The following is a 24,632-nucleotide window of genomic DNA, read 5'->3' as shown; positions in this document are numbered from 1 at the left end:
CGGCTCTTGGCCCCGCCCCGAGCCCCACCCCGGCCCCGAGCGCCGCCTCGGGCCGCCTCGAATCACAGCCCTGCTCCCGCCTAGTCTCCGGGGCAACGCCGCGGCCCCGCCCCACCATGGCGCCCGAGGAGAGAGCGGATGCTGCTCGCCTGCTGCGGGGTTTCGAGCGCCGCTTCTTGGCGGCGCGCGCACTACGCTCCTTCCCCTGGCAGGTGGGCGGCAAGGGGCTCGGAAGGTGGGTGGGGAGCGCCGGGGGTTCGCGGTGAGCGGGTCTCCGGACTCACACCCCCGCCCTCTCTGCCACGTGATGGCCTCTGCTACCTCGCTGGTCCAAGCAGCACGTCCGGTCCCCCGGGATTGCCGGGGCCGCGCGAGCTGGCGGCGAGGGGGCAGTCGCTCCACCGGTGCGCCCTTGGGCCCACCCTGCGCTCAGCCCTCAGCACCCTCTTCCGCTGGACCCTCGCCGCCCTTCACCGCGTTTGCAGACAGAGCCCCACGATTTGGAGGAATGTGAGATTTCCTCCCAGCTCTCCTTTTCTTTGGGTTTTTTAGGGTCATGGACAGTTGGTTAAAAAAAAGGTTTTTTAACCTGTTATCCTAGCCATTGGGTAACAGCTGCTGCTGCTCGTTTAAACAGCCAGCATGCTCAGGACAGAGGGAGATCACGCTGTGTTGAGTTCAGTGACCAGTTCACAGGCCCTCTCGGGCCTCCAGCTTTTCATGTGTATCAGCAGCTTTGGACAGGTCCTCTCAGAGGCAGCTGATGGAAGAGGCAGGGAGGTACAAAACAGTCCCGAAAAGAGACAGAAGAGCTCACCCTGCCCTGGGGACCTGCCATTTGCACACAGGCTCAGGGCCGGGGTAGAAGCTTTATTCTGCCAAGGCAGGGGCTCAATGACACCGCGTCCTTCGTAATTCACGTGCGGTGAGCTCACTGGGATGACTCAGTTTGGACACAGAGCCCTCCCCAGGTCTGCCCGGTCTTAAGAGGGGAGATCAGTCATCTGTGTTCTTTCACTGACATAAATCATTTGGCATCCTAGGAGATCATTTCCCGTCAGAAAGGAATATGTACATTTTTTTAACCCAAAATTTAAACTTCCGTAACAGCATCTGTGAGGCCCCATGCATATTGTCTGTAATGAGTGCTTCCTCTTCACCAGGCCTATGCTAAGTGCTGGCGTAGGCTCACCCACAGCACCCATGCGGTGGGGATTATTGCTGTCATTGGTTTGACTAAAAAAGAAGTCAGAGCTGAGATCTGGGAGACAGCCTGCCAGCTTTGAATCCTGGGCCGACTCCCCACAAGCTGTGTGACCCTGGGCAAGTGACTTTGTCTCTCCGTACGTTCATATTTTTATTAGTAAAATGGGGCTATAATGATATAACCTCATAAGACTGTTGTCATGATTACATGAATCTGTGAGTGGGGGATGACGGTTGTTTGTTTTTTGGCCTCATCACCAGCAGGCAGGATCTTAGTTCTCTGACCAGGGATCAAACCCGTGCCCTCTGCAGTGGAAGCTTGGATTCTTAACCACTGGACCACCAGGGAAGTCCCAGGATTACATGAATATGGGTTAGCTCATGTTTTCATTCTGTCACCACATGTTTACAGAATGCCTTGCATAAGCTAGGCACCAGGATCAGCAGTGTACAGACAAGGCCAGAGGATAAATAAGTAAATGAATAAGCAAGAAAGCACGGGGATATGACAGTGGCTGTAAAGTCAATAAAACAGAAATGTATCAAATTGGGGGTCAGGAAGGCCTTCCAAGGAGGTGACACAGAAGCTGTGACCTGCAGAGTAAAGCAGCCTGCCTGCCACAGGGAGGTCTCGGGGAGCCCGTCAGGTCTTAAGGCCATGGCCCCCCCGTAATTCCTGGCTGACCAGTTCAGCCACAGAGCTGGTCTGTGAGACCCAGGTGAGACTAAGCGGCCATGGCTGATGCAAACCAGCAGCCTGTCTTCTGACATTTTCTGTGACTCATCCAGGTGTAACTTGGGACTTCTCAAGGTCAGGCTTTCAGCTGCCTGTGGCTTCTGCATCATTTGGCCCCAGGTCCCTGGGGAGAGATCACTTAGCACTTTGCCAACATGTCCTATTGCATGTTTAATGTTCCTGCGATAATGCCCTTGAGATTTCTCTCTCTTAACCGCCTCTCTCTCTTTGGATAGAGCCTAGAAGAGAAACTAAGGGACTCATCAGGCTCTGAGCTGCTGCTGGATATTTTGCAGAAGGTAAGAATCACAGAATCCCTGGAACGCATCACTGGCCTGATTTCCCCGTGAAGAGGTAACAGAAGCACCCTGAGTGCGCGTGTATCCTTTAAAAAGAAAGACATTACATCTGGCGTGAGCACCTCAGACAACTCAAGCTCTTTTGTTTTCTTAGATAAAGACATCAGAATACACAATACGCTGCATGAGAGGAGGGAATCTGGGGGATGTTTTTTAAGAGCATCCACAGAGGAAATGGGGATGACAGCTGTAGGTACACCTAGCCTTTTCTCGCTGCTGAGAGACTTTCTTCTTTACTTTTAAAGGGAAAATAAGCAGGCACATCTTGTCCACTGGGTCTTTTTCTAGTTGTGGGTGGGCCCCTGCTTTTTGGAGGTGGGGTTTGGACATACTAAGGGGTATATCTTAGTATTGGTATAACAGAACATGACACACTGCATGGTTTATAAACAACAGGAATTTCTCTCTCTCAGTTCTGAAGGCTGGGAGGTCCAAGATCAAGACATCAGCAGATTCAGTGTCTTTTGAGGGCCCACATCCTCATTCATGGAGGGCTGTCTTCTTGCCATGTCCTCACATGGCTCAGGGGGCAGAAGGAACTCTCTGAGGTCTCTTTTAAAAGGGCACTAATTCCACTTATGGAGGCTTTACCCTTATAACATAATCACACCCCAAAGGCCCCTCCTGATAGCATCACCTTGGGTATTAGAGTCAACATGTCGATTTGGGGTAGACACAGATATTCAGTCTATAGCAGGGTGTTAGCTTGTGTCCATATGCTCCATGTTCTGCCCAGAAAGAGCATTAGAAACACTGCCATGGTCTGTGCCAGCATTGTCGTTCAATCACTCAGTTGTGTCCAGCTCTTTGCAGCTGCATGGACTGCAGCATGCCAGACTTCTCTGTCCTCCAGTGTCTCCTGGAGTTTGCTGAAATTCATGTCCATTGAGTCAGTGATGCCATCCAACCATCTCATCCTCTGTCGTCCCCTTTTCCTCCCGCCTTCAGTCTTTCCCAGCATCAGGGTCTTTTCCGATGAGCCGGCTCTTCACATCAGGTGGCCAAAGTATTGGAGCTTCAGCTCCAACGTCAATCCTTTCAGTGAATATTCAGGGTTGATTTCCTTTAGGATTGACTGGTTTGATCTCCTTGTGCCACTGTAGTGGAGAAATATTTTTAGGAAAGGGCTGATCTCTTAAACTCTTTCAGTTGCATGAGGATCACCCAGGGCCAGAAATCCAGGATCGGGTAACTGGGGTTTGCCCTGTATTCGCTCGAAGCCCGTGGGAGACTTAAGACAAAGTCTCACCCACAGCCCACACTGTGTTCCTTCTCACAGACCGTGAAGCACCCTCTGTGCGTGAAGCACCCGCCATCAGTGAACTACATCCGGAGCTTTCTCTCCGAGCTCATCAGAAAGGTCAGTGACGGGCGCTGTCCACCCAAAGGCAGCGTCTGGGACCCAGCGGCTCTTCAGAGGTGGACTTTGCCTGTTGCAGCTCAGATCCACCCCGTTCTCTTTTCCTGCTCTGCAGACGCCCGTAGAGCAGGGGGCTCCCTGGGCAGCTGCTCCCAGCGGGCTTCCATCAGTGAGACACTGTGGAGAGTGGGAGGAGGGGAGAGGCCAGGGTCCCTCCTGTCTGCATCCAGGGGTCTCCAGCAGTGGCAGCATCTCCTCTGTGGTCCTGCTTCCCCCCTGCCCCACGGAACCTTCCCAGTCCTACCCAGGCAGCCCCTGCGTGTGGGAAACCCCACCTGCTCCCAGCTGCCCTACACCACACCTCACCTGCACCCTCTCTACCCTTCTCGGAGATCCCCCCAGCTCCCCCAAACCAGGTGACCTATATTCAATCAATCACATCCCAAGTCTCCCCTCCAAATGTGGTGAAAATCCTCCAGCCATTTTTACAAGTCAGAGTAAAAGTGAAGAGGTGGAACCTTGGTTTGAATCACAAGGGTCGACTTAACCCTCCCGCGAATGCTGTCTCCCTGCCCGCCCCCAGCACGAGGCTGCCCACACAGAGCCTTCGGATGAGCTGTACCAGGCGCTGGCGGAGGTCCTGACGGCCGAGGAGCCCACCCACTGCCACCGGAGCTATCTGCTGGTAGGAGACGTGCACCCTCCATACACGGTTAATTCAGGGTCCCGTCAGCCTCGTGTGCGTTCAGTCCCTGACTCTTGTGCTTTGTGGTCTTAGACGAGGTCAGTTAACCTTCCTGGGCCTTGGTTTCCCCACCTATAAACCAAGCCTTTCCACAGATAGCACCTGTCTTATTGGGTGCCTGGGGTTAAATTAGGTAACACACATGAATTGCACAGCAGCGACCTGGTGCTCAGACCTCAATAAATATTTGATGGATAGATGTGGGCTTCCCAGGTGGCTCAGTGGTAAAGAACGCGCCTGCCAGTGCAGGGGACATAAGAGACACAGGTTCGATTCCTGGGTCTGGAAGATCCCCTGGAGGAGGGCATGGCAATCCACTCCAGTATTCTTGCCTGAAGAATCCCATGGACAGAGGAGCCTGGTGGGCTACAGTCCATGGGGTCACAAAGAGTCGGACACGACTGAAGTGACGTAGCATGCATGCATTCCTACTACTGTTGCAGGACAGCAGTCTCTTCCTGCTGTCCACTGCCACCATCACCAGCCTGATAAATGCTGTGGCCTCCTGGCTGGTCATCTGGCTTCCTGCCCCACAAACATCCATTTTGCACACAACAATTTTTGTTTGTTCTTTAACCTTTTATTATAAAACACAGATACAAAAAGCCATGCAAAGAATTAAATTATCAAGTTGCTGCAAGGCGGCCACCATGGTAACTGCCAGTCTAGCCGAGGACTTTGGCAGCCAGCCCACAAGGCCCCCTTCTGACCCACCTCCATCCCAGCCTGCCCTCCCTCCCTTTCAGAGTCATCACTCGGAGGTCTTATCGCTGCCCCGTGCGCTCAACTCTAGATGCCTGCACTTAGTCTTGTCCATTAACAAGGTCTGGCTCAAAACCTCCCTTCATCCACGGTTCCCCCAGCTCCTCCTCTCCCTGGCGGTTTGGGCTGGACAGCTCTGTGCAGGCTGGCTTTCGTTGCACACACGTGATGCTGTTCAGCCTGTTCCTCTGTCCTCTGTTCCCCACAAGCTGGAGGCTGGATTTGGAGGCTCACTGGGACACTTGTCTGTTTGATCCCTTAGCAAGAACACTGCACAGGTCCCGGAAGGCTCATCACCTGTTTTTATCCGCTTCGTGGTAGCACTTACAGATGCCTAAAGCTTAGACCCATTAATTCATTGGAGGATGTAAAAGAGTGACTTTCTGAATCATTTTGTTTTCATTAGCTGGAGAGGTTTTTTGTAAGGAAAAGCCTCCTTTTTGCATACTTAGTTGTGGAGGAAAAGCCAGATATAGACTTGACTCTTCCCCTTTAAAGAGAGTGAACTGGTCTCCTGTCATTCCATTAGGGCTTCAATCCATTGCAGATCATGTCACTTTGTTGTTGTTCAGTTGCTCAGTTGTGTCCGACTCTTTGCGACCCCATGGACTGCAGCATGCCAGGCTTCCCTGTCCTTCACTATCTCCTGGAGCTTGCTCAAACTCATGTCCATTGAGTCAATGATGCCATCCAACCATCTCATCCTCTGTCGTCCGCTTCTCCTGCCTTCAGTCTTTCCCAGCACCAGGGTATTTTCCAGTGAGTTGGCTCTTCCCTTCAGGTGGCCAAAGGATTGGAGCTTCAGCCTCAGTCCTTCTAATGAATATTCAGGGTTGATTTCCTTTAGGACTGACTGGTTTGATCTTGCAGTCCAAGGGACCTTAAAGAGTCTTCTCCAGCACTGCAATCCAGAAGCATCAATTCTTCGGTGCTCAGCCTTCTTTATGGTCTAACTCTCACACATGTACATGACTTCATGTCCATATAGTCAAAGCTATTGGAGAAACCATAGCTTTGACTATAGGGACCTTTGTTGGCAAAGTGATGTCTCTGCTTTTTAATATGCTGTCTAGGTTTGTCATAGCTTTCCTTCCAGGGAGCAAGCATCTTTTAATTTCATGGCTGCAGTCACTGTTCTCAGTGATTTTGGAGCCCAAGAAAAAATCTGTCACTGCCTCCACTTTTTCCCCTTCAATTTGCCATGAAGTGATGGGACCAGATGCCATAATCTTAGTTTTTTGAATGTTGATCTGGAAGCTGTAAGTCCAAAATCAGGGGTGTCGGCAGGGCTGATTCTGAGACAGAGAGAGGGATGTGTTCCAGGCCTGTCTCCTGGGCCTCAGACGACCGTCTTCTCCCTGCGTGTGTGTCCTTATGCCCTCATTTTAACTTGATTCCCTCCATAAAGACCCCATCTCCAGGAGTTCCCGGTAGTCCAGTGGTTAAGACTCTGCGCTTTCACTGCCGAGGGCCCATGGTTCAGTCCCCCGGCAGGGAACTTAAGACCCCACAAGTCACACAGCATCACACACAAAAAAGGCCCCAAAAACAGGTCATATTCTGAGGCTCCAGGGGTTAGGACTTCACCATACAAATTTGGGGAGGAAATGATTGAACCTGTGACAATGTCTTAATTTCGCTGCTTTTCATGTCCTCTCTTAAGGGTTTCCCCGGTGGCTCAGACAGTAAAGAATCTACTCGCAATACGGGAGACCCAGGATCCCTGAGTTGAAAGGATCCCGTGGAGAAAGGAATGGCTACTCTAGTACTCTTGCCTGGAGAATCCCGTGGACAGAGGAGCCTGGCAGGCTACAATCCGTGGGGTCACAAAGAGTCAGACACAACTGAGCAATTATACTTAAGGGTTTATCTGCTTTTATGTTTTATTTTTATTCTTACGTTCCTTCGAGCAGCCTTTATTTCTGAAATGCTGATTTCTCTCATTTATCACACATTTCTGAGTGTTTCTAGTGGCCTTACAGGCCTTGCCCCGGGTGTCTCACTGCCCCCACTACCAGAGCAGGCCAGTTCCCTCCTAGGTGGGTGCCTGGGCTTTTCCAGAAAATGCCTGTTGGCTTGGGTCCTCCTCGAGCCACATTGCCTCCCTCTTCTGTCCACCGACACACTGAGCACACGAGAGTTGTATCACCCGCCTGCTCAGAACCCGCCAGCAGCTCCCATCACATTTAGACTCCAATCCTACTTCCTTACGTGGCCCCCCAGGCCCCAGGCCCGCCCTGGCTGCCTGATTTGTAATTCTTTGTCCTGGTTTCCGCCCAGCCTTCGGGTGATTCGGTCACCCTCTGCGAGAGCACTGCCATCGTGTCCCATGGGACCACGGGCCTGGTCACGTGGAACGCTGCACTCTACCTGGCCGAGTGGGCCATGGAGAACCCAGAGGTGTTCACTCACAGGTGAGCTGGGGGCGCAGGGCCGGGGACCCAGGGGGGGTCTGCTGCCGCGCACCCGTGGACACAGCGCCTTCTCCCCACCTCCCAGGACGGCCTTAGAGCTGGGCAGCGGGGCCGGCCTCACCGGCCTGGCCATTTGCAAGTCATGCCGGCCCAGCGCGTACATCTTCAGCGACTGTCACAGCCGCGTCCTGGAGCAGCTGCGAGGGAACGTCCTTCTCAATGGCTTCTCGTTGGCGCCAGGCACGGACGCCCGGGCGCAGCACCCGGGACCCCGTACCACCGAGGCAGAGCGCCCCCAGGTGACGGTGGCCCGGCTGGACTGGGACACGGTGACAGCGCCGCAGCTCGCAGCCTTCCAGCCGGACGTCGTCCTCGCCGCAGGTACCGCCCAGCTCCCAGCAGGGACGCGGGCAGTGGACGCTGCCTGGAGGGAGGAATGGTGGGACCTGGGTTGTATGGGCCTCCAGGGTGACCGCACAGCACAGGGCGTGCCTCCTGGGTGCCCCGAGGCCGCAGCCGCCCCGTCTGAGACAGAGGCCACACGCCCTCCCACGCGAATGGTCCCTCCTATGGAGGAACCAGCTCTGCCCAGCAAGGTGTGAATGAACAGAACAGGCCCCAGGGCACCAGACCAGTGGGACCAGTCTTAGCCAGGCACAGCCCAGCGGCCAGAGTTCAGGTCCCTCTCCAGCAGCCTGAGGGAGGCCTCTCAGTCTCTTCCAGAACACAGATGAGAAAGCCAGAGTAGCCCCAGCGGGCCGGCCCCACCTACACCCCTGTCTTCAGATGGGGACGGAAGTGGCCGCTGCAGCAGCATCTTTCCAGGACCATGGACAACGACCTGATCCCGACTCCTCCCTGTGCTCTGGGCCAGGCTGCGGGTCGGGGAAGGGGTTCTGGGGGCCCCACGTCCATTCCACGCACACCTGTGCATCTGAGGCCTAGGGCGCTACCTGTATGCCTCTGTCCTGGGTCCACGAAAGAGCCCCACAAGCGGGGCCCACCCACTTCTGGTGCAAGGACGGGGCCTTTGAGGAAAGTGGCGTGTGGCCTGGCCACCAACAGGCCCGTCCTCCTCCGCCGAGCTCACCCAGCCCGTCTGGCCAGTGGTGCTGCACTCGGGCCCGGCCACGGCCCCGAGGCCCAGGCTGAGGGCAGCAGAGCATGGAGTCTAAGCAGCGCGCCCCCGAGGGCCCAGCTGGTGGGCGGGAGGGCGCCTGTCCCCACTGGAAGGAACCAGAAGCCTGGGGCAGACTCAGCTTTGCTTCATTAAGCATCTTCTAAACAGGCCACAGGCAAAGAATGGATTTTTTTTCTTGTAAAGGAATGCCAGTGAGTCCTGGATATTTTTCATGTGTTGTAGTGTCTTTCAGCAGCTTTTTTGATCTGCTAAGGTTTTCTGTTTTTACCCAACATAATTTTCTTACCGTCCAAGAACACAAACCTAATTAAACCACTGCTTTCCGGGCCTTCATCTCCCAAGTGTCAGCACGGAGGCCCTCATCCTGAGGGAGCCCTTCCAGTAACCTGGGTTTCCATCACAGACGTCCTGTATTGTCCTGAAACGGTCCTCTCCCTGGTTGGGGTCCTGCGGAAGCTCTCGACCTGCCAGAAGGACCAGCGGGCTCCTGATGCCTACATTGCCTTCACCATCCGCAACCCGGAGACATGCCAGCTGCTCACCACGGAGCTGGGTGAGCCCCGGGCCCCAGGCCAGGCTGCTGTCTCTGAGAGGCCTGCAGTGTCACTGCACTGGCCCCACACAGTACTCCAGGGAGGGCAGAAACCAGGAAAGTAAAAGAAGGGCAGGGGGCAACCTGGAGACAAACCAGGAAGCCCCAGACCATGGTGTGCTGGACAGACACCCCGACCCTCCACCCAGGTCAGCAGGGGAGGAGGGAGGCAGCTTATGCAGTGACCTCGGAAGTCTGAGAGCAGCAGTCCTACTGTGTGTTTAGGGCTTCTGAGAGCTTTCAGTCTTTCCTTATCTGTGAAACGGACAGGGCGGTGGACGCCACCCAGTATCAGGGTAGACAGGAGCTGGGCCACTCTCTCCGGGTCCTCACTGTACAGCGGAAACATCCCCCTCAGAGGTGGGACAGGGCTGGCAGGCAGGGGGCCCTCGGGGAAGCGGCGGCCACCATCGCTGGATCAAGCACACAGTAAATGGAAGAGTCGGGGGTGCTTCAGAGAAAGGGGGTCTGCCTGACTCAGCTGCGGGGGGTGGGGGGGGCACTGTCCTTAGACCTGACCTGTGTCAGCCCCTCTAGCACCTGGTGGAGGCATAGGGCTGCTGTCATCCTGTCTCACCCAGAAAAACACTGGGGTACAGGGCGACTAAGTTAATCATCCAAGCACCCAGGGACTAGACCCAGGCACCCAGCTTGCAGTCTCCACCCACCACCCCACAACCCCCGCCCTGCGATCCCCAACCATGTGCCAGGTGTCATCAGGACTTCCCACACAGACCAGACAGCTGTGCAGAGCCCTGCACCAGCCCCAAGCCCACCCCCAAACCAAGCAAAGCCCTCCCACGGGTGCCTCTGCCAAGAGAGATGACCAGCACCCACCCCCCTGTCCCACTGACAGGGTGTTTGGCCTCAAAGAACAATGAAGTCTTTTTTCAGATGCTTACAAGAAAAAATATCCATGCTCTATTTTTTAATACAATTTTTTAATATGTGTTTGGCTGCTCCAAGTCTTAGTTGCAGCACGCAGGGTCTCTAGTTATGGTGTGTGGGATCCAGTTCCCTGACCAGGGGTGGAACCTGGGCCCCCTGCATTGAGAGCACAGTCTTAGTCACTGGACCACCAGGGAAGTCCCCTCCAGGCTGTATTTTAAGTGAAGAAATCTGAGTACTAAACAGCATATAGAGTATATACATATACTGTATGTGCTGTATACGTATACGTATGTATGCAGCATATGGGAGAAGGAAATGGCAACCCACTCCAGTGTTCTTGCCTGGAGAATCCCATGGACAGAGGAACATGGTAGGCTACAGTCTGTGGGGTCGCAAGAGTTGGACTCAACTTAGAGACTATACTACTACTAAAATTCACACTGGAGAAGGAAATGGCAACCCACTCCAGTGTTCTTGCCTGGAGAATTCCATGGACAGAGGGGCTGATGGGCTGCAGTCCATGGGGTTGCAGAGAGTCGGACACAACAGAGTGACTAACACACACACACACGCAGCATATACAGCCTATTTTTAAAAATAACCACATTAATACACACATGGGGGAATTTCATACATGCTAATTAACATTATTAACATGTTATACTTGGACAGCAGGATCATGAAACTTAACACAGTATGTCTAGTATTTCATTTTTAAATACTGATTTTTTCATTCATAAAAAACTGATGACAAAACCACCCATGCCAGGGACTTGTCAGACATCCGTGCTTACAGAGAGGACGTAAGCCCCTCTGACACAGGCCCAGCCTCTGAAGGCACCAGGCTGAGGGGTCAGGCAGATGTGAGTTCAGACCTCGGCTCCTACTGAGCTGTGCTCGGTGAGAGGGTGGAGCACAGAGGCAGAGAGCGATGGGGAACCAACCCTCTGAGGGACGCACACGGCCCAGTGGGCAGACACAGGAAACCTCGCTGCTGTGAGCTGCTTACCAAGGGGGTTCCTGGTCCCAACCTGGAGGCTGGTTCCGGGTGTCTGTCCCAAAGCCCCATCCTGATAGGGTGGCATCCCGCCCCCAACCCCCAGCACCCTGAGATGTGTCTGTTCTGTTTCCAGGCCGGGCTGGGATCCCGTGGGAAGAGGTGCCTCGTCACGACCAGAAACTGTTTCCCTATGAAGAGCACTCAGAAATGGCGATTCTGAAACTAATGCTGTAGTTTTTACAGATGGTTCTAAAGGGCAACCTGAAAATCAAATCACTGTCCTGGAAAGAATCTGATAAAACTTCCACTGGACTTGAATGTTCAAAAGATGTTAAATTCTGAATCCGAAGCCATAAAGTGTTCTAACAAAATATAAACTGCTCGAGTGTGTGGGTACCCTCTCTCTGCCAGCTGGCTTATTTCTTAAGCAAATCGCCCTTAAGTCAGAAGTGAAATTTTTGGCTCAGACGAAGCATTTCATTTGTGCAGATAAAAACATACACCAAGTGTGTTTTCCCCAACCTCGACACACATCCCTCACAGAGCCATGCTGCATGTAGGATACATCCTAGGGTCCCTTCCCGGGGCCAGCGGTGGGGCGGGGGTGGCCTGTAGTGCCTGTTTTCAAGGCAGGAATCAAAATATCAGGGACACAACTCTGCAAATGCAGCAGGAGACAAAACAGGGATCTTGAAGATGCCACAAGCCTCATAAAGTGAGGGGGGAAAGACTCACAGAAGACAGAAGAAAAGAGAGCAGGAATTCAGAGCCTCCAAAGAAGAAAGGAGGCTGAGCCAGCTTCCCGGGCCACCAACCCCCGATTACCAACAGGAGCTGCATTCCCCAGGCAGTGCCCACTGCTGTCTTTCCAGGAGCCGTCCACCAGGCGGCGCCGCTCCACGGCATCCGGCCAGCAGCGCCAGCCGCGAGGACAGGAGCGGCGGGCTGCTGCGGAGGAAGAGGAAAGGCGAGGCGGGTGGGCGCAGGACACCTCACTGGCCCGAGGGGTCACGTGTCCGAGATCAAAGGGAGCACCGTCCGCTCCCAGCTCTCGTCCCAGCGGAGCTGCTCTGACTCCCGGAGGCTCTCGCGGAACTGGTGCAGTTTGCCAGCAGGATCGGGAAACTTCGAGAAAAGTGTCTGGAAGAAAGAAATGAGGACTTACCTTCCGGTCCCAACCCAGGTCCCCACGCCCTGAGCTGCCCCTACTGCCCCTTCCCAGCCGCACCCCAAACCCAGCTGCCAGACACCCCCCCCGCCCCCCCGTCATCCTACTGAAACCCCCCTCCTCCCCAACACCTGCAGAACCACCCGTGTCCCGGGGGCTCCAGCGAAACTCCCGATCTGGCCCAGCTTCCCCACCAGGCCTGGCTGATAACCCTTCTCATCAGCTCTGACCCCCCATCCCCGACCCAGCAAGCCCCCCCTTCCCACGGGACACAGGGGAGCCCTCCGGCCCCAGCCCAGTCCACCCCCTGCAGTTCGGACGTGACAGCAGCAGCCCCCACCCCTGCTCCCGCCAGGCTCTGCGGTTCTTCCCACCAGGAGCACCACCCCGTCGCCGTCTGCCCAGCACCGTCCTGCCCACGTGAGATCCAGGCGACGCCTGTGTTCTCGGCAACCTTGCTAAACTAAGGTGTCTGCAGATGCCAGCCTATGGGACACCTGCAGCCCTCCGCTTGTCCAATAAAACTTAGTTTAGTAAACAAAGTTTTACTGGAACATGGCCACGCCCCTTCATTCAGACTGGATGCTCTCACATTACAACAAAGTTCAGCTGTTCTGACAGAGACTATGGCAAAGTCTAAAATTCCTTCTGGGCCTTTCCAAAGTTTCTTGCCTTTGGGCTCAATTGTCAAGAAAGACGACGTATTCCTTTTTATCATTTGTAGTAAGAAATAAGTACCCTTTGAAGATGCCCACCCACCTCGCAAGGCTGGTCCAGGAAGCGCCCCTCACGCCTCCCTCTCCCTCCTCCATCCAGTACCCCTTAAACAGCACACAGTCCACTCAGCTCTGGCATCATCTGTGTGGTGTGAGCTCCATACACCCAGATGGCAGGTGGGGCGAGCCCCGATTGCCCAGGCCCACTGGGGCCCAGCATCTGAGACTGCTGTTCCCTCAGCCAGACGGAGCCCAGGCCCACCCGCCCAGCGGCAGGAACAACAAATCACCGGAGCGCTGCGAGCCCCGGTGTGGGGCAGACAGACAGGGCTCACCTGTAGCTGAGCTGCCAGCTCCTCCGAGTCCTCGAAGACCAGCCCGTTCTCCCCATGTTTCACAAGCTCGTGTAAGCTGCAGAGAGAATGGCGGGGGGTGTGAGAGCTCTCAGGAGGAGAACAGAACCCACCCCACCCACGGGCTAAGCCGGGGGTCAGGAACAGTCTGTCCTTCCCTTCAGGGAGCCTGTCCTTAGACTCCAGCGTCTGAACTGAAAAACAACCTGGAAGGATACGTGTTAAGAATTCACACTGATCTGGGGAAGGAGGGGCAGTGAAGGGGCATCTGGGCTTTTTGTGCTGTGTGTGCTCTTCTTGGTGAGTTCTGGTTTTTTTTTTCTTAATTCCATAGCAGAGAAATCAGGTAAAAGGCAACCACACTGGAGGCAGGCTCAGAACTGATCAGGAGCTGATCCCAACATGATGTGAACCCAGAGCCTAACATCCTGGCTTTCCCATTTAGAAGCTGGCCCCTCCGCTCATGGTGGGGCCACTGCACCTAAACCTCTTCTAACACTACCCTCTCCTGCCCATCTTTTCCAAGAAGAGCGGAACAGAAATAGACACATTCAACTGACTCGAACCCAACTACTTGAGCTGAGACAAAAGGGACAGAGAGAGAAATAAGTCCCTGTGAGACAGGCGGGCAATTCCGGCTACGATGCCACACCCCCAAAGAGTATCTGATTCATCATTTTTACTCAACATCAAAGTGGAAGCTACTCCCTTTGGTGGGGCACAGCCCACCCACAGGGACCACAGGGGCTCCTGTTCCCCTGGGGTGGCTGAGCTGCACAGATCAGAAGCGGCACCCTCCCAGGAGGTTTCCCAGCAATTCTAACCACGCTGTTCCCCGCCACCCCTGCCACCCCGCCACCTGCCAATTTGAGAATATAACCCCAGTGGACTGGGGTTTTCGCTCCTACCACTGGAAGTTCACAGCACACACGGGCAGGCAGCATCCAAACATGTCCACCACCTTCATGGGCAGGTCCAGGCTGCTGGAGGACAGGTGCAGGCAGACACCCAGGTCTGCAGACCCTGCAGGGTGAGGGTGAGGGCGAGGGCGAGGTCAGCGCCGGCTGCACGCCCGGTGACCACGCAGCCACAGGGCCGTGTACCGAGGCCTGTGGGGAGGAGAGGAAACGGGCCAATCACGCCCCCAACCCCGCATCCGGATGCCTGGAGCCGGCCGAGTGGCCTGGCCTAAGGCGGGGACACAGGGGTGCTTCCCACCTGCTGCTCCTGTCTGCTCTGCCCTTTCTGAGAACTCCGGGCCGTCACCAATGTTTTTATATAAACAGACCCTCATTTCCTCCTTAACCACAATTTGGGTTAGAAGTCGCAGCAATCATTGCTTACTGAGTTCAGAGTTTCTGCTCGGGGAGATGAAAATGTTTTGGCAAGACCCAGTGGCAGTGACCATAAGAGACCGTGAACATGATTAGTGCCAGTGAACTGCACACCATTAAAAAGTGGGGAAATGGCATGTTTTTGTTTGTATTTTATCACCATAATTACAGAAAGAACCCAAAGCAGACCCAACAGAAAAATAGCTGTCACTGTGTAGGCAGAACCAAGGATGCACCCTCGTATCACCCAGCACCCTGGGAGCTGCTGCCTGCAGAGGGACGTCCCGCCCGAGATGATTACTTAGATGCTGTGATCGATCAGCACTGAGCCAACAAGCTCTCCCCGAGGGGTCAAGACAGCAAGAGGCGGGCGGCTGTCCTCACTGGCTGAGTCCGCACTGTTGTGTCTGCACCTCCCCGACTTGGGAAGTGGCCCTAACCCAGCCCAGCCCAGCCCTTCTGCCCATGGGAACAGCAGGACTGAGCTGGGTCGCGTGGAGCCCCAGAGCACTCAGACGGGACCTTGGCAAACAGACAGGGAAGAGCAGGCGCACCAGGAAACTGCCTTGTCTCCAGGAGTCCAGCCAGGACCCATCCCAGCCTGAGGCCTGCGTGTGGAGGGCCCCTAAGCAGAGAATGACTTTAAATCTTTAGAGTTATAAAAACAGGGAATATGCAAAAGAAGCTAGTAAAACATTTACCATCTGGCCCTTTTCAGAAAAACTGTCCCCTGCCCTCGGACTGGGAGAAGGAAATGGCAACCCACTCCAGTGTTCTTGCCTGGAGAATCCTGTGGACAGAGGAGCCTGGTGGGCTGCCGTCTGTGGGGTTGCAGAGTTGGACACGACTGAAGCAACTTAGCAGCAGCAGCAGCAGCAGCCTTCAGGTTGTTTGTTGCTGTTTAGTTGCTAAGTCGGGTCTCTTTTGTGACCCTATGGACTGCAGCCCGCCAGGCTCCTCTGGGAATGTCCATGCATTTCCCAGGCAAGAATACTGGAGTGGGTGTCCGTTTCCTTCTCTAGGGGATCTTCCCGGATCAGGGATCAAACCTCTGTCTCCTGCATTGGCAGGCAGGTTCTTTACCAGGTTCCTGAGCCCCCAGGAGGCCCGCTGCTCTCGGGCATTCCCCTGTAAAGCCCTCCCTTCTCCTGCAGGCCTCCCACCAGACACTCTTACCCAGAAGCAAGGGGTAGTCCTCAGCCTCCAGCCATGGGGTGCAGACCTGGATGTGCTGGAAGCCCTTCTGACAGATGAGGCGGCTGTAATAGTTCTTCAGAGGCCCTTTGCCTGGCGGGGGAGATGCAGTCACCCACCAGGCGCCCCTCCGCCCCGGCCCACGGCCTGGGAAGCCCCCGCGAAGGCGTGAGAAGGTGGCCCACTCGGCAGCTCCCCATCAGGCCCCCAGCCAGGCGCCCTCCAGAAACAACCCCCCCGGGGGTGTGCACCCTGACCGCTAACACCACGGCCCTTCCCCCAGCAACCTGTGCCCAGGGGACCTCAGGTTGGGAATGTGTCTGGGACAAACTCTGGCCAGTCATCAGAGTTTGTCACCAAGACAGCTTCTCACACAGGCTGCCCCATGCCCTACCAAGGACCCCCAGGACCCCCAGGCAGCACAGCCTGAGCAGTGGGCCCCTGCCACCCCGGGGGTCCAGGGGGCCAGGAGGAGAGGGGTGTCCAAGGCAGGGCTGCTGGCCCAGGGCCGCCTCCTCCAACCAAACCTCCTCTGCTTCTCTCTCTGCACTGGAAACAGGTTTACACTGGACAGTGGACGCTCGTTTAAAAATGAAATCAAAAGAGGGTTTCCCTAGTGTCTCAGTGGTAAAGAATCCGCCTGCCAACGCAGGAGACATGGGTTAGATCTCCGATCCAGGAAGATCCCACGTGCTGTGTAGCTACTAAGCCCGTGTGCCACAGCTACTGAGCTTGTGCCCTAGGGCCCGGGGGGCCGAACTACTAAGCCCTCACATTGCAGCCGCTGAAGCCCACACGCCCTAGAGCCCGCGCTCTGCAATGAGAGAAGCTGCCACGACAAGCCCGCACACCGCAGCTGCAGAGCGGCCCCCGCCCCCCGCCACCAGAGAAAAGTCTGCACAGCAACGCAGACCCACCGGAGCCAGAAAAAAAGAATTATTTTTTAAGAGAAGAGGCTCGAAAACCACTGTGCAACAGAAAAGCTCAGTATCTCTGAGGTCGCCCGATCTGAGGCTTGAATCTAGACTCTGTGCCCTGCCGTGAAGACCCTGTGATCCTCAGCCTGCCCCTCTGTTAAGCTGGCAGAGAGAAACACGCATTGGAGAGTTAGGGTAAGGATCAACGAGACAGCAAACATCACAGGCCTGACGTGGGGAGGGCCTTCTGTCCCCTCTAGCACCCCATCTAATACAGAACAGGGGTGCTCCCAGGTGGGTACCTGTTATGACACAAACCAGAGAAGGCAGGCTTTCCCCACTGTCGATCAACTGTTCAAATTCTGCATTTAAAAAAAAAATAAATACATGAAATCAAGATCAGGTATTCAGGTGAGTAAGGGGCTAATGGGAGGGGTGGAGGGCAGCGCACTGCTCCCAGCCACACAATCCTGGAGGAGATGCTTCAAGGCCAGGCGGGTCACTCACTGACCCAAATAGGGACTCGGGCCCACCACCACCCTGTGTCCTCAGGCTGGCCCGCCCAGTGGCCCTGGAACACTCTGCCGAGGGCACCACGCAAAGCCAAGAGAGCATCCCGCAGCTGAGGACACCCCGGCAAGCCCAGCTCCTGACCACAGCCACACACCTACTTTCTAGTGCCGCCAGCAAGATGGAGAAGTCTTCATCCTCTACGAGAAAAGAGAACTGAGTGTCATGAGTTGGTTTCTGGTGCTTCCCACCCAGCTCAGCGCGCTCCCCTTTCTCATCGGGGCCCCGAATACGTAGGGGCGCAGGAGCGCCACATGCCCGGGAGGGTCCTGAGACCTGTCCAGCTCGTGCTGCTGACCAACAGGGCTGGCCGCCCGCAGAGACGGGTCACCGCTCCACTCAAGGCATCCCGCTCCGTGAAGGCCGACCGCTCCGTGCCCGGGTCCGAGGATTCTGAGCTGAAGGAGCAGACAGAGCCCGTGAGCTGCCACAGAGCAGGCTCTCAGACCCCAGGACAGCCATCTCCCGCCAGCGAGGCCCGCAAGCAGCGGTCGGGGTACAGCCACTTCTGAGTCACCAGGTGGCCCGACCACCCGGGGCCTGGGCGCCGACCTGCACCTGCTTTCTCTCTTTATCCCTTTTACTTATGTGTCACCAGGTGCTGAGCCCACAACAGCAGACAAGACCGACTCAGCCCTGCCTTCAGGGGGCTTACTGCTCTAATCACCCCCTCGACTTAAGACGAGGGTGCTGTGACCCCCTCTAACGCCCCCCAGGTTACTGAACAAAGACCAGGTGTGCGGAGGGCTGCTCAGAGAGGCTCTCCTCACCCCCCAGGAGGTGCCCAGAGAACACACACACAGGTGCACAGACCCTGCCACAGGGTCAGGAACCCCGGCAGGAGGATAAGGACACCCACAGCCTAGTGCGGGGCAAACACCTCCTTAAAGGGCCAAGGAGTAGACCCTGTAGGCTTTGGGGGCCACGTGGTCTCTGTTGCCAAGCTCAGCTCTGCTCTTGCAGTGCGGAACCAGTCACGCACAATATGTAAATGAATGCACGCATTGCATTCCAATAAAACTTTATTTATAAAAATAAACAGAGCAGGCCTGCAGTCATAGTTTGCCAACCCCTGGTCTGATGGATCCCCAAGTCAGTAGCAAACATAAAACAAGGCACCTGAAAGCTGAAGACAGCAGACTTACCGGGCCCTGAACACAGGGTAGGTGTGGCTCAGCTTCATAAAGAGCTGATGCTGCAGGTCCAAGGGCGTCTCTTTAAAGAAAGATGCTGGCCTGTCGTACACAGTCACGGCTCTGCAATGAGATCATTGGGGTGGCTCTGCTGCTGCTGCTAAGTTGCTTCAGTCGTGTCCGACTCTGTGAAACCCCATAGACAGCAGCCCACCAGGCTCCCACGTCCCTGGGGTTTTCCAGGCGAGAGTACTGGAGTGGGTTGCCACTGCCTTCTCCGTAGGGTGGCTCTAGGGAGGGGCAAAGAAAGGCCTAAAGAAAATAAAACCCAGAAGGATCCAGAAGAAGGGTGCTTGGAGATCCAAGTCTCAACAGTAAACCTCAGAATGACTTGGAAAGGGAGTCCTCCTGCGGTCCAGTGGTTAGGGCTCTGCATTTCCAACACAGGGGCCCTGCATTCAATTCCTGGTTGGGGAACTAACATCCCACCTGCCACATGGTGTGACCAGACAAAACAAAAAACCCAAGGTTTAAAAAAACCCAATTAAAAAAGAATTACTTAGGAGAAGCACAGAGAGAAGGTTCAACCCCAAAACTGCCTGGACCGTCTGGCTGGCTGGCAAAAATAACTCCAGCCTCCTCCCTGCTCAGCTCCCCCAAACCAGCAACCACTCCCCGGACCCCCGGGAACTCCCAACGCCTTGCCAGCAGGACACAGCAGCTGGGAGTCACGGCGCTGGGAGGGACCCCTACTTGATGCCCCAGTTGTCAGCCAGGTCGTCCTGCATCGCGTTGGTCACACACAGGTTCAGGTGGGACAGGCGTCCACAAAGCTTCTCGTACCTGAAGAGAAGTATCAGTGTTCAACCTGGAGCTCTGGGCCAAGCACCACCACCAGCCGCGGGTCTCGAAACCTTCTGATATCGAAGAGGCTCCAGAGCTGGGGTCTCTCAATCAGGTCACTGGCAAGGTGCCTTCCCAGCGTTCGCACTGAGTTCCATCACCTATACTATTATTTCCTTCACATCTTTCTTTAAATCAGATTGCTTTTCAACTTAAACACAATTACTTTCGAGGGAAATCATATTATCACTATGGAAGGGAAAATCCAGTCTCTCCTGCCATAAAACGAAGGAGAAATACAATAAAGGCCTCATCATTAAATCTCAGCCACACTGCACTGTTCCCTGCAAAGGCCGTGGGGCCGAGGCTCGCTCTGACTGTGTCACAGAGGGAGCTGAGCAAATGTTGCACACGCAGCGTGCTAAGTCACTTCAGTCCTGTCTGACTCTCCACGATGCTATGGACTGTAGCCCACCAGGCTCCTCTGCCCATGGAGATTCTCCAGTCAAGAATACTGGAGTGGGCTGCCATGCCCTCCTCCAGGGAATCTTCCCAACCCACGGATCAAACCCACGTCTCTTAGGTCTCCTGCGTTGGCAGGTGGGTTCTTTACCACTAGTGCCACCTGGGAAGCCCTAGCAAGTGTTAGAAAGGCGTTATCAACAGATTAGCGCCACACTGAGACATAAGCTCTAGTGACCACCAAGAACTGGAAACGAGCAGGGTTATTGAATGTGTGTGTGAACCGAGGCCTGGTCCTCACTCAGGATGCAGGGAAAGCTCCAGAGGAGGTCCATCCCAGGCACGGAAGGCTGGCACTCACACTTATCAGCTGTGTGGCATGTGACATATGGGCCCCCGGCCCCAGTGTCCTGGTTTGTAAAAGAGCAGTCACAGGACGCCCTCCCTGGGCGGCAGTGCAGTCTGGAGGGGCTGAGGCCGGGCACGCAGCCAGTGCACCGACAGCCGCCGTGACTTCCACCCACGAGTGACCCACCAGGGGAAAGACCGCAGCCAGCCGATGGCTCAAGGCCGCAAGTTCGTGCCAAAGCAGGCGGTAGAACTCGGGCTCAGAACCTGGCACTGGCTCTCTCAGCCATCCTGGACCCTGTGGAAGCCTGCTGGGAACAGGACTTCTAAAGTGACCAGTATGTCTGGCAGGTTGTGGAGGTCCAAGGTCATTTTTGCAGGCCGTAAGCGGGGTCTACGGAACCAGAGGGAGCACACAGCTCTCCCAAAAACTGAAGGTGTATGTGCTTGAGATGAAGCTGAATTCTATCCAGGCAAAAGATGTGCTTGTGTGTATAAAGCAAAGAACAGGTGATGCTAGCGGAGAACCTCACAAAACCAGAGTAATCTGGGGAAAGACATGGTTTTTGTTTCATACTCATGGAAACATGAGTGGCATGGTTTCTACCAAATTCTGAAGCAACCTTCCTGCTAAGAACACTGGACACAGAATCTGTGTGACACTGTACCCTTCAAGGATTTAAACTTATTGAAAAGTAAATAAATAAAAGTGTGGATTTGTTAAAGAAAAGAACATGGCACTGCTTCTTCCTGCAAGCACAACCTGCTCCCGAGGCCCTTCTTCCCTCCCCCCAGCTCAGAGACTGTGGCCCACACCCCCAGCTGTCAGTAGCAGCCCCCACTTTGCATCTGGGGATCTGGTCTTCATGCACCAGGGACCCCAGCTCTCTGGCTAAGCACTTGTACTGAAGCATCCCAGGCTCAGTGGGGGTCAGAGGACAGCAGGTGAGCAGGAGTCAGGCTTGCTCTCCCCACAGAGTTGGGTGGGATGCAGATGGGAGTAAGGGGCTCCCAGAACCTGAGAAATACCTCCAGAAGGAAGTGTGGAAAGAGAGAGATGAGCAGGGTCCTGATGACTCCCTTTCTGTGCTCAAAGTCCATTTCTGAAGACTTCTCAGTTTCATGGGCCAACAAACGCCCTCCTTTGCTCAAGCCTGTTTTTATCACTGGTTATGAGCATCACCCCAATACCCCAGCCTTGCCCTCGCCCCTACAGGGCACACGGGGGACCAGCTTCCCCAGGTCTCTGCACTGGCCCTTCTTCCCACTGCAGTTTGGGGTCAGTGTCTGCGCCCTCCTTCCAGACCCTCACCACTTGGCCAGCAGAACGAGGGGGTGGCTGGGGCCATGCACCAGACCCATAATGGAGTAGCCGTAGTTGTGCCAGTCGATGACAAGCTTGCTCCCGCAGAGGCAGCCCGCGAACCAGCAGACAGCAATGGCGGGCAGGCCTGGAGGGTTCTGGGAAAGAGAGACTTGAATGAAAAGGAGGAACCAGACCACGGCTGAGAATAAACCAAGTGAAAATAACGTACATGGCAAAGAGTCAATTATGTTTACAGAACTCTTGAAAATCAAAAAGCAGAAGACCCACTTCTTCACCAAAAAGTATAAAAAGTCGTAAAAAAGAAAGCTGATCAGATAGATGTCCATGATGGTCCAGTGGCCAAGACTACATTCCCAATGCAGGTAGGCTTGGTTCAATCCCTGGTCATGGAACTAGATCCTACATGCCACAACTAAGGCTCAGCACAGCCAAATAAATATTTAAAAAGAAAGAAAGAAAAGAAAATTTATCAACATAAAAAGTACAAGAGCACTGATACCCAACGAGATGAAAAATGGAACAAGGAGGTATCATTTTTCACCTGTCACAATGGAAACTCATAACACTTATGATAGCTGGTGGTGGTGAAGATGAGGGGGGAAAGGCCTCTCTGTTGGGTGGGAGATAAAATGACCCAAACTTGCTCTAGGACCATCCAGTAATCACATTTTAAAGTATATGGACTCTAACCAAACACTTCCCTTACTAGGAATTTATCCTAAAAGAGAAACTGGACCCATGAAAAAGACATATGTTCACTGAAGCTCTTAGCCACTTTGCCAGATATATTAAAAAAAAAAATACAGGAAGAATCTGAGTGTTCATTAAGATGATACTAAATAAATACAACAGGGTATATATCACATTGGGATATGATACAGTCAAGTAAAAGAATAAACTTTTCTGTTAAAAAGCAGTGACAGTAAGAGGCTAAGACCATAACTTCAGAACTAGAATGAAGACCTAGTTCAAATCACTCCAGCACTTCCCAGCTGTGTGACAATCTGTTATTTACAGAACCTCTCTGGGTTCAGGTTTTCTCATCTCTGTGTACATAACACAAGAACCTGTTTCTTAGGATTGTTGTGAGGAATTAAATGAGATAATGCATGTAAAACATTTAGATGTGTAATAAGTAACTATCTGCAATGACACTGAAAAACAGAAAGGATGGGTATCATAAAGAGGATGGACACAGACCACAGGCTCCTACTCAAGTGTTTAAAAGTTTACATACACATACATGAATATGTAATTCATTTACCAGTTTGTACATTTTTAACAGACTAGAAAGTAAAGAAAACTATCAACAGTGGTTCTCACAGTGGGAGGCGGGGCTGACACATACCTGGAGAAAGATGTAGGCTGCTGGCTCCGTGCACATCAACTTCCACAGCAGGTGCACTGCCTGGAATACAACTTTGACTCCGTACTGGAGAATGTGGGGCCCAACTGCAAGACAGAAAACAGCTGTCACTAGTAAAGGCTGTTGGTGTTTAGTCGCTAAGTCGTGTCTGACTCTTTGTGACGCCAGGGACTGTAGCCCACCAGGCTCCTCTGCCCGTGGGGTTTCCCAGGCAAGAATACTGGAATGGGTTGCCATTTCCTTCTCCATGGGATCTTCCCCAACCAAGGACTGAATCCACATCTCCTGCCTTACCAGGCAGATTCTCTACCAGTGAGACACCTGGGAAGCCCCACTAGTAAAGGAGTTCTTGGTAATTTGCAGATTCTCCCCCACCAAAACACACACACACACACAGAATCTAGAATTGAGTGCTTCCTACCTGCAAGTCTCTGAAGGTCTGTCAGACTCACAATCTGAATTCTGTCACTCTGTAAGAGCTCATCGTGGGGTTTGGAGTCTGAAAAGAATGTCCTCTTTAATGCGCTGGACAAGACAACCTAATTTAAAGTCTGATGATCCTGCCCCACCCCTTACCCCCTCCCCAGTCTGAATAAGGAAGAGCGTTTTGGAAAGTAAGACTTTCCCAAACCTCTCTGTTCCTCAGTAGCTAAAACAGAGAATGAGGCCAGTTCTTGTCCAGACTTCTCTAGACCAACCACAGGAGGAGGGTCGGAATCTTATCCACTTTCAACTTAACACAATGCCAGGCACACAACAGGCACTCAAGCTGACCTCGGTTTCCGGGATGATGGAATTATCACATCACAGGGAGACCTCTAGGAAGTTCCACTCCCGCCCCTCACCCTGGGGTAGCAAACTCTAAACAAGGACCTGAGGCAACCAGTGCTATTTCTGCTTTCTCCTGATATGGGGTATGTTTAGAGATACCTTCTGAAAATGTCAACGTGGGGGAAGATGGAGGAGCATACATCTCTGCCTCCTCACACTAAGGGGAAAAGCTCAACATGCTGAGAAAATGAAACATCTCCTAACTGCAGAGCTCTGCAATGAGGTGAGTAATGAGATAAGTTGCCAGTCGGCTCAGACACAGCCTCAGAGATGTGCTTACCAACACTGGCCCTGGGGTCACACCCATCTGGGTTCCAGTCCCATCTTTGCACTTACTAGGAGGAATAAGACTATGCACTGAGTCATCTAGCTTAGCACAGTCCTGGCATATGGCAGGCGCTCGGTTAATGCTGACTGTTCTAGGTCTCTAGCAACATCCAGGCTGGGGTGGGGGTGCAGAAACCCGGCAACAGCTGTCCGGGCCGTTAACAGTCTCGGAGGGCTGCCCGAGGGAGGAGAGAGAGAAAGCGGGCGCCCCCGCCGCGGCCCGCCCCTGGGGTGGTCAAAGCCGAGGGTCAGAGGCTGCTGACAGAGCAGCCTCCCTCCGGGAGCCCCGGGCACTCACTGCAGAACCCCAAGAGGGTCACGGAGAAGCCGCTCTTGGCCAGTGACAACGCGTGGTACTGCATGCGGGGGCTGCGGCCCACGTCGCCCAGCACCACGACAATAACGTGGCGGGCCGCGCGCCCCCACCGCCAGTGCTTCCATGCCACCAGCAGCAGCAGCAGCAGGCACACCGACAGGGCCAGGAGCGCCACGTAGGAGGCCGCCATCTTGGCGGGTCGGCGCCCGTCACGTGACCGC

The 24,632-nt window shown here is 54.3% G+C and overlaps 2 protein-coding genes across 4 annotated transcripts; one reads left to right on the top strand and one right to left on the bottom strand.

Annotated features, from left to right (window-relative positions):
- Positions 1-70: 70 nt before the first annotated feature.
- On the top strand, positions 71-11,602 carry EEF2KMT (eukaryotic elongation factor 2 lysine methyltransferase). Its single transcript, XM_070460934.1, has 8 exons — positions 71-212; positions 2,179-2,241; positions 3,581-3,661; positions 4,245-4,346; positions 7,449-7,582; positions 7,668-7,963; positions 9,127-9,276; positions 11,340-11,602. Exons 1-8 carry the CDS (start codon positions 117-119, stop codon positions 11,438-11,440), a joined length of 1,023 nt encoding a protein of 340 aa, XP_070317035.1. The 5' UTR covers positions 71-116; the 3' UTR covers positions 11,441-11,602.
- A 54-nt stretch (positions 11,603-11,656) lies between these two features.
- Positions 11,657-24,632, bottom strand: ALG1 (ALG1 chitobiosyldiphosphodolichol beta-mannosyltransferase). 3 transcript variants are annotated; one of them, XM_070460931.1, is made up of 13 exons: positions 24,394-24,632; positions 23,359-23,436; positions 22,920-23,023; positions 21,557-21,705; positions 19,345-19,434; positions 18,604-18,714; positions 17,735-17,856; positions 17,560-17,598; positions 17,191-17,250; positions 15,954-16,064; positions 14,352-14,466; positions 13,426-13,501; positions 11,657-12,346 (listed from the first exon to the last, which is right to left on the bottom strand). In XM_070460931.1, exons 1-13 carry the CDS (start codon positions 24,599-24,601, stop codon positions 12,215-12,217), a joined length of 1,395 nt encoding a protein of 464 aa, XP_070317032.1. In that variant the 5' UTR covers positions 24,602-24,632; the 3' UTR covers positions 11,657-12,214. The 3 variants fall into 3 exon arrangements, with proteins under 3 accessions (XP_070317032.1, XP_070317034.1, XP_070317033.1); XM_070460933.1 differs by lacking the exon at positions 15,954-16,064; XM_070460932.1 differs by lacking the exon at positions 23,359-23,436.

This window comes from Odocoileus virginianus, chromosome 33, assembly GCF_023699985.2.
Source record: "Odocoileus virginianus isolate 20LAN1187 ecotype Illinois chromosome 33, Ovbor_1.2, whole genome shotgun sequence".
In the NCBI taxonomy this organism is placed as follows: domain Eukaryota; kingdom Metazoa; phylum Chordata; class Mammalia; order Artiodactyla; family Cervidae; genus Odocoileus; species Odocoileus virginianus.
Note: the sequence above shows the minus strand (reverse complement) of the source record. Positions and strands in the feature narration are given on the sequence as shown.